At 25.6% G+C, this 10,257-nt stretch overlaps 1 protein-coding gene across 1 annotated transcript in view; it reads right to left on the bottom strand.

The window, feature by feature from the left end:
- Positions 1–8,678: 8,678 nt before the first annotated feature.
- LOC119603357 (AN1-type zinc finger protein 5-like) overlaps positions 8,679–10,257 on the bottom strand; it is a 41,617-nt gene continuing 40,038 nt past the window's right edge. The window contains 1 exon segment of the mRNA XM_037955364.1: positions 8,679–8,962. Within this exon segment, the coding sequence (XP_037811292.1) occupies positions 8,814–8,962 (149 nt within the window). The 3' untranslated portion in view covers positions 8,679–8,813.

The following is a 10,257-nucleotide window of genomic DNA, read 5'->3' as shown; positions in this document are numbered from 1 at the left end:
ATAATAATTACAACAAATATTATTATTATTAATAATAAAACACAAATCTGATTATATTAAAAATTATGTAAAAAAATTCATATATTAATTTAAACAAAAAAAAAAAATGACCCTAGCATCCGATAATGATCATGATATGAAATATGCAAACAAGAAAAATTAAATGAAAAAAAAAATAAAGAAATTTATTCTAAAAACTAAAAACACTAAAAATTCTGAATTGTTTTTAATTTAAAAGAAAGTAGAAAAGGAAAAGGGTAAGATGTAATGCATTGCCTAATGGGGCGTCGACATCACTTTCATCTTTACCCTTTCCTTTTCTACTTTCTTTTAAATTAAAAACAATTCAGAATTTTTAGTGTTTTTTAGTTTTTAGAATAAATTTCTTTATTTATTTTTTCATTTAATTTTTTCTTGTTTGCATATTTCTATATCATGATCATTTATCGGATGCTAGGGTCATTTTTTTTTTTTGTTTAAATTAATATATGAATTTTTTTACATAATTTTTTAATATAATCAGTATTTGTGTTTTATTATTAATAATAATATATTTTGTAATTATTATATTTTATTTATATATATAAATTAATTAGTTTACAAATAGCATAAAACTTATAAATTAATGTTGTTGTATTTTATATGTATTTTATTGGTAAGTCTTAATATACAAACGCCTTTTTATATGCTATAAAAACCGATATTAACTAAATTTATTTATTATTATTTTATTTTTTCTTTTTAAATATTACAAAAAAAAAAGTTGCCATTAAACATTATATATTTTTTGTTTGTTTATATTTTTCACTCATTAAATTAGCACTTTTTCTCAAACCCTTTTTTTAAATATTTGCATTTTTTTCTTTTTATATTTGAATATTTGAACATACCTTTACATTTCTTATGAGTTGTATTAATTTATTTAATTTTTTTTTAATTAAAGTAAAATGTGTTTAAACATTTTAATTAGTTTATTTAGTGTATGAGTGTGTGTGAATTGATATTTTTGTTTTTATATTAATAAACAAAAATATTTATTTTTATTTTTTTTCGTAACTATAGTCAGTTTTATTTTTTTTTTTTTTTAATTATGCATTTTTTTGTAAATATTTTTTCTTTTATATTTAGTTTATTTTTTATCAAATTATTAGCTTTTTTATAATTTAATTTCTTTGCTGGAGACTTTTTACATAGTGGAGTTAAATTATTTTAATAATTTTTATTATTATTGCACTTTGTTTATATTAATTTTATTTTAATTGTTCTTTCAAGTGTTTTTTAAAATGAAGCATTTATTATATATAATTTATATTTAAGAATTCTTCAATTGATTTGTTTTAAGTGGGTCCCTAATTTTTATATCTTGGAAAATTTAAATTCTTATTTAAAGCATTTTTTTTTATTTATTTTATATCATTATTTCGTATTAATGCATGCTACAGTCTGAAGCTATATTTTATTTAATTAATAAATTATATATACATAGTGTTTTGAAAAATTTTGAAATATTTTATTAAAATTTAGGTATTAAATTAAAGTTTAGGAAACAAAATAAATAATACTAAACAAATTTTATGAATTTGGAACTAAAGATTTACTAAATATATCTTTTTATCGATCTTAATAGTCGAAAGAGTTTCAAAATTTACGTTTTTCTAATATATTCTGAAAGGTTAGAATACTTCTCGTTTTGCAAGAAATGATATTCCAAAGACATATAATTTAAAACTTATTTCCTTTGAGAATAAATGAGCGAATAGTTGTCAGTCCAAAACTAAAGCTACAAAACATCAACATTCTAAATAGGCCCGATAGTGGTCTAGGATTTGATGTATACATGCATATCCTCCTATCAACCATAGAATAGACTAGACTATAGGCCAGACTATAGACTAGACTAGACTATAGACCAGACTATAGACTAGACTAGAGACTAGACTATAGACTAGACTGTAGACTAGACTATACACTAGACTATAGACTAGACTATAGACTAGACTATAGACTAGACTATAGACTAGACTATAGACTAGACTATAGACTAGACTATAGACTAGACTATAGACTAGACTATAGACTAGACTATAGACTAGACTATAGACTAGACTATAGACTAGACTATAGACTAGACTATAGACTAGACTATAGACTAGACTATAGACTAGACTATAGACTAGACTATAGACTAGACTATAGACTAGACTATAGACTAGACTATAGACTAGACTATAGACTAGACTATAGACTAGACTATAGACTAGACTATAGACTAGACTAGACTAGACTATAGACTAGACATAGACTAGACTATAGACTAGACTATAGACTAGACTATAACTAGACTATAGACTAGACTAACTAGACTATAGACTAGATATATAGACTAGACTATAGACTAAACTATAGACTAGACTATAGACTAGACTATAGACTAACTATAGACTAGACTATAGACTAGACTATAGACAAGAATAACAATAGAATAGACTAGTACGATAGACTAGACTATAGACTAGACGATAGACTAGACTATAGACTAGATTATAGACTAGACTATAGACTAGACAATAGACTAGACTATACGCCAGACTATACACTAGACTACAGACTATATATAGACTAGTCAATAGACTAGACTATGAAGCCTATCAATGAAAGGTCTTTCGAATATCTTTCATTTGATATACATATTGCCTATACATATCCGAAATATATTAAAAATTCTAGAAAAATCTCGAGGTTTTTCGGAATTTGATTTGATTGATTTGATTTATGAACCGATTTTGCTAATTTTCAGTAGCAATAATACGGACAGTTTGATATTGCAAAATCGACTTTGTTATTTATAATTATTTGGAATATACTCCCATATTTATATATTTTATAAAGTCGACAAATTATATTATGGAAATTACAAACGGAATGCCTATCTTATCTATAACCTTCTAATGATATGGAGTGTAGGTGTTCAGGTCGTGTTAGCAATGTTAGCCGATTACAAACAACCTATATTCTGATGATATACTGTCCAAGGCAGATAGACTTCATTGTCAAACCAACAGTAAAATCCTTGATATTGCAACCGTACCTGCAATAACTGAACAAATTGGATCATCGATCCAGACATAAGGTTCAATTTTAGTTTATTTTTTAACCTAAGAATCATAGATAAACCGACCAAATTGCCATAATCTAATGTTATTGATCCATATAAAAACAAGACTAATAACTCAAGTATATATAGGATTTACTTAAACTATTATCCTCAAGTTGATAAATCACAAGCGAAACATAACCTTGCTACCTTTGTCACTGCAACAGACCTTTCAGAATATCTATCGTAAATTATATCTGGACTTCGCAAAGGTTCACTTTTTCTAGAACCAATCAGGTAGCGAAAACTTGAGAAGGAAGTACTTGAATTTTATTTTTTTTATTATTAAATAGACTAGTCCGGCATGTGTTTTTTGTCAATTCCAAATCGATTTCATCACATATCTGAATATCTGGACAATACTTCAAAATGTCCATCAGGCATTTATTTATTTTTAGATAAACCATTTTCTTTTAACTAATTAAAAGATTTTAGCTCAGCAACAGGGTTTGCATTTGCTATTTTCAGATTTGGAAAACAAATGCAATTTATTTATCGTTTAATAAACAACAATTTGTAATCTTCGCAATTAATACGTCTGGTCAAAATGTTTTATTTTGTTTACCACAAAGTTTTCAATATAATTCAAAGTTCAAATTCATAAAACGAAAATATAATTATGTGATTATGCATTTAAATTTTAAACTTTTATAAACGAATTGGCGCAAAATAAATAAATAAATAATTAGGAGTGTAGGTAAAAAAAAACAGAGAGATTAACCTATAACTTGTTATCTTCTAAAATTGAGAACGATTTAAACGGATTGCAGATGATGCAACTATTTAAAAAATTGGTTGGTTGGTTATCGTGTTAGTTTACTACGTAAAAACACTCCATTATAGTAATAATTATATCCGTTTTATAAGAACAACAAGAGTAAATCCATATCATAGTCTAAACTAAGTGTAGACCCAGTGTAGGGCAGAGCATTCACAGAGGAGGTGCTAGAACTTTTCTTCTTTTTTCCTTGTCATTGCAACTGCGACATTATTTATTAACAAAACTTGGGTCGTGTCTTCATTAAAATCCGATTCGTTGCGTTGCAAAGAACCGATTATCATGGGAAGAGAGCAACCGTGGCATGTTCCGTCTATTACTGTAATAACATGAAAGAATTGCAATTAAAGTCGCGCTGGAGATCTAGACTATAGACTAGACTATAGAACTAGACTATAGACTAGACTATAGACTAGACTGTAGACTAGACTATAGGCTAGACTATAAACTAGACTATAGGCTAGACTATAAACTAGACTATATACTACTCTATAGACCTAGACTATATACTAGACTATATACTAGGATATAAACTAGACTACAGACTAGACTATAGACTAGACTATAGACTAACTATAGACTGGACTATAGACTAGACTATAGACTCGACTATAGACTAGACTATAGACTAGACTATAGACTAGACTATAGACTAGACTATACTAGACTAGACTAGACTAGACTATAGACTAGACTATAGACTAGACTATAGACTAGACTATAGACTAGACTATAGACTAACTAGACTAGACTATAGACTAGACTATAGACTAGACTATAGACTAGACTATAGACTAGACTATAGACTAGACTATTGACTAGACTATAGACTAGACTATAGATTAGACTATAGACTAGACTATAGACTAGACTATAGACTAGACTATAGACTAGACTATAGACTAGACTAGATTATAGACTAGACTATAGACTAGACTATAGACTAGACTATAGACTATATACTAGACTATAGACTCGACTGTAGACTAGACTATAGACTAGACTATAGACTACACTATAATATAGGCTAGACTATACTCTGCCGGATGCCTGACGGACATGAAAGACGTGTAATTATATTCTTTGTGATAACACGATTGGAATACAACAATAACAAAGTAATATAAAAACAGCTGTTTTCCTTTTTTTTTCTATGTGTTTACATAAAAAATACATCCCCCATCTAATGCGACTTCCTTGTTTTTTGAATAATTTTAAAAAAAAAGAGAACCATACGATTATCCAATTTTCCATCCGTATTTTCTCTCAATTTCCATTTCCATTTGCAAAAATAAAAATTTCGTAAACAAAAGTTTTGAAATTTTAACATAAAAATATTAAAATATTTATAACATTAGAGGTAAAAAAAAAACTAAAACAATTTTGAATAATTTTCTTTTTTTTTTTTTTTTTTTGTTTAATTTGTTTCTTTGTAATTTATTTAACTTCTTATTAACTGATGTATATGTATTATATATGTAAATGTTTATTATATATATATTAATTATTACTAAATTATTTTACATTGTTTAAGAAAAAAAGTAACTAGAAGAGAAGCGAGAGAGAGAGAGAAAAAAAATTAAACACAAGTAAAATTAAATTTTAAGAATATTTAACACACAAAAAAGTGATTTATTATTTAAACTTATAATTACAAAAAAATATATATTATTATTATTATTGTAGGTAAATATATAATTTCACTAAATATTTGCAAAAACAAAAGTTAAATATATAAATTTAATATTTATATTATTAAAAATAAAACGTAACTAAAAAAAATTAAAAGAATTTATTTAAAGCATATGTAGTTATAAGGTATTTATGTATATGTAGTGGTGGAAAAAAGCTAAAATAAAAAAATAAAAAAACAAAATATTAAATTAAACTTGTAATGAAATATAAAATTAAAAGACCAGAGTTGTTAGTAAAAAAAACACCTATAAAACACGTGTGATTGCAATTGCAAAAAACTTGGGGTCAAAGTATTACACTTGGGCAAGGTACTCAACCCATTATCTAAAGCAGTAAGTAAAGGCTTTAGATTAATTTTTTAAGAGTAGCAGACAAACACTCACTCACTTGTTTATTTTATTTTAGTTCTTTTTTTTTTTTTGTTGTTGAAATGAATACAAACATTTGTTTAGTTTTATTTATTTTGTAAAGTGGTTTTAACTAAATTTTTTTTTCTTTTATTTTCTTTAATATATATATATTTTTTTTCTTTCTTTAAATTAAAATTTCAAAAAAACAATTAAAAACCTTTTTTCATCAAGAAATTATTACTAAATATTTGTTTTAATTAATTCTAAAAAATATTTTTAATAAAAATAAAACATTTAAAAGATAATATAATATAATAATAATAAAAAATAAAAAAAAGCAAGCTCTAGTTAATTTAATAATATAATATAATATTTTATATAAAGAGTTAACAAAAAAGAAAAAAAAATTAATAATAATAATAACTAAAAATAAACTTAAAAAAATAATAAAAGAAAAAAAAGGGAGAAAAACAATATAATTTTTTTTAAAGAAAAGATTTCAAATTATAAAATATAATGAAAAGTAAAGAGTAAAGCAAGCTTAAAGCTTTGGGCTATTATTTAATTAACACGAAATGGAAGAAAAAAACTACAGAAGAAACAAAATATTTAATTAAAATGTAAAATAATAAAAAAAAATTAAGAAGACTTTTTAAAGCATTTTTTTAAAGGGTTATTATTAAAATAATAAAAAAGAAAATTAATGTTTTTAAAGTGGTTGGAAAAGTCAAATTTCAAATGGCTTTCAAAAAAGAGCTTTTATTTGAAAATTGACTTTTCTTTTTTACAGTTTTTTTTCGATTTTGTTTTTCTTACAATACCATACATTTTAGGGAGAAAAAAAAAGACAAACTTTATCAGTTAATTTTAAGAGTTTTAATTATAAAAGAATTTAATTTTAGGGGTTTTATAAAGTTGTTTCTTTTTAACCGTTAAGGCTTTTAAAAGTCAAAATAGATTTTGCCAAAAGTTTTAAGAAATTTTAAACTGTAACGCCTACAGTTTGCATTACAATTACGTATCCGCTTACAACTGTTGAAGCAAGGATCGAAGAAAAAATATTCCCACAAACGTAAGAAAAAGGACGAAGACATTCCCATTTGTTTTACAGCTTTACGAGAGTGTTTATTGTGCATTTAAGCTTTTGAAAGTTGTTATTTTTGTGGCGAACGCAAAAGGTCTTTAGAAAACGAAAGAAAATGCATAATACCAAAGTTGTTAAAAGGAGAAAATTTCTATTCGAATTGAAATTCATTCATTCTGTCAACTAGCAACACGAGATACATAATAGACCCATTAATTTCATATGAAAGCTATAAGCTTCCCGAAATTTCCTTTTTGTAAAAAGCAAGAATTTGTAAAACTTTTTCTAAAAGATTTTTGAGATATCAGTCAATGTTAAAACTTTGTTTTCATTATTAAAATGTTTATATCTCGAAAAAATCTTTAACAAACTTTATAAAATTCCCAAACACATTAATCTTTTGTAAATATTTTTCTTCAAACCCTCAAAAATCCCCCAAAAAAGTTAGTTTTTTCTCCAGAAAAAAAAAAGAAAACTCAAAAATATTACAATAAATTGAAGACAAAATATAATAAACTTTTTTTTTCTTTCTATCAGTGTATGTGTATGTAGTGTTTTAGAAATGTATGTTGTTTGTTAATTGTTTTTAAATTAAATTTAAATCCTTTTTTCTCTTTACTTTTTTTATAATAATTAATTAATTAATAATATTACTACTTAAAACTTGTTATTAATTTTAATAATAGAATAATATTTACGTTTTTTTTTCCTTAACTTTTTCAAACTCACAAAAATTGGTTTTGTTTTTGTTTTTTTCTTATTATTTTTAAATTTAGCATTTTAGTTGTTGGTTTTCTTAGTTTGTGGTTGCTGTTTAATATTGTTTGTTATTTACTAGAAATGTTTTTGTATGCAATTGATTTTTTGTTTTTCTTTTTCATTTTCATATTCTTTTTCAATTATTCCCTAGTAAATAGTAGTAGTTTTTTGTTTAAATCTTTAAATACTCATTAGATGTTAAATAAACTAAGTGTAAATTGTTGTTTGCTTTTAATTTAAGTTTTAAAAAAAATTTTACTTTTTTGTTTATTACTCGCTCTTAGTAAAGTGTTTTAATATTTGTTGTTTTTAAAATTTAACTTAAACTCTTTTTTTGTTTAAAGAAAAAACTTATAATTTTGTTTCTTGAAAGCATTTATAGTGTTCTTTACTTTAATTAAAAAAACTGCAGCAGCATTTTCTTTTGTTTTTTTCTAAAGAATTTGTTTGTAATAAAGGGTTTTTGTTGTTGTTTATTTTATCCAAGTCTTTAATTAAGTATAAGTAGTTTTCTTTAAATATATTTCGAAAAAAAGCTGTTTAATCTAATTATACAAAAATTCTTTATTTTAGCTAAATATACCCTTTAAATTTATTTTAAAAAAATGCTGTGTATTTAAAAAAAAAAAACAAAAAATTGTAATTGCATTGTGGTTTGGAAAAAAGTTAGTTGTTGTTTCGAACAAAAAGTAAAATATTGTTTTCTTTTTTTTATTATTTTTTTTTGGTTGTAATTGGCTTTTTTAAAAACTTCTCTGCTTATTTTTTGTTGTATTATGTTTACATTTTTTTTTTTAGATTTTTTTCAGTTTTTTTTTATATTTAAATTAGTTTTTTTCTGGTTTTTAATATTATTTATATATTTATATTATTATTAAAGGTTTTTTTTTGTATTTATATTTAATATTTATAAGTTGTTTTTTATATTTATATATAGATTTATGTATAAGATTATATTATTATAAAGTTGTTTAATGTTGATGGCACAAAAGTTCAAATTTTTTGTATTTTTTCGCCAACTACTACCGGATTATTGCGTCTAATTTCTTGGGCTCCATGTTCCCGATAATCAAATGTACAATTGTGCTTATCGCTGTATCGATGGACAGCACAATATAAACCGCCACATCTGCAAAGGAAACCTAAAAAGTGGATAAGAAATGTGAAATTAGTATTTATTAGGAAAAAAAATAGAAATAATTTTTTATAGTCAAGACTATAGACGAGATAGGTAGTAGTCTTTTCTATAGTCAGGACGATACTATAGTCAACACTATAGTCTAGACTATAGAACAGTCAATATTCCCGACTATAGAACAGTCTATAGTCCAGACTACATAACAGTCTATAGTCTAGACTATAGAACAGTCAATATTCCCGACTATAGAACAGTCTATAGTCCAGACTATATAACAGTCTATAGTCCAGACTATAGAACAGTCTATAGTCCAGACTATAAAACAGTCTATAGTCCAGACTATAGAACAGTCTATAGTCCAGACTATAGAACAGTCTATAGTGCAGACCATAGAACAGTCTATGGTCCAGACTATAGAACAGTCTATAGTCCAGACTATAGAACAGTCTATAGTCCAGACTATAGAACAGTCTATAGTCCAGACTATAGAACAGTCTATAGTTCAGACTATAGAACAGTCTATAGTCCAGTCTATAGTCCAGTCTTTAGTCCAGTCTATAGTCCAGTCTATAGTCCAGTCTATAGTCCAGACTATAGTCCAGACTATAGAACAGTCTATGGTCCAGACTATAGAACAGTCTATAGTCCAGACTATAGAACGGTCTATAGTCCAGACTATAGAACAGTCTATAGTCCAGACTATAGAACAGTCTATAGTCCAGACTATAGAACAGCCTATAGTCCAGACTATAGAACAGTCTATAGTCCAGACTATAGAACAGTCTATAATCCAGACTATAGAACAGTCTATAGTCCAGACTATAGAACAGTTTATAGTCCAGACTATAGAACAGTTTATAGTCCAGACTACAGAACAGTCTATAGTCCAGGCTATAGAGTAGTCTATAATCGAGAGTATAGAATAGTCCATAGTACAAACTATAGTACAGTGTATAGTCCAGACTATAGTACAGTCTATAGTACAGTCTATAGTCCAGACTATAGTATAATCTATAGTCCAGACTGTAGAACAGTCTATAGTCCAGTGGAGACTATAAAACAGTCTATAGTCCAATAAAGACTATAGAACGGTCTATAGTCGAGACTATAAAACAGTTTGTAGTCGAAACTATAGAACAGTCTACAGTCGAGACTATAAAACAGTCTATACTCGAGACTATAGAATAGTTTATAGTCCAGACTATTAAACAGTCTATAGTAGAAACTACAGTCTCTATATTCGAGGCTATAGTCAAAACTGTAATCCAATTTATAATCGAGACTAGGGTTCAATAGCCG

This window comes from Lucilia sericata, unplaced genomic scaffold (assembly GCF_015586225.1).
Source record: "Lucilia sericata isolate MDLA Ls3-8-SP2 unplaced genomic scaffold, ASM1558622v1 Contig000296F_arrow, whole genome shotgun sequence".
Classification (NCBI taxonomy): Eukaryota; Metazoa; Arthropoda; class Insecta; order Diptera; family Calliphoridae; genus Lucilia; species Lucilia sericata.
This window is presented reverse-complemented; position numbering and strand designations above follow the sequence as displayed.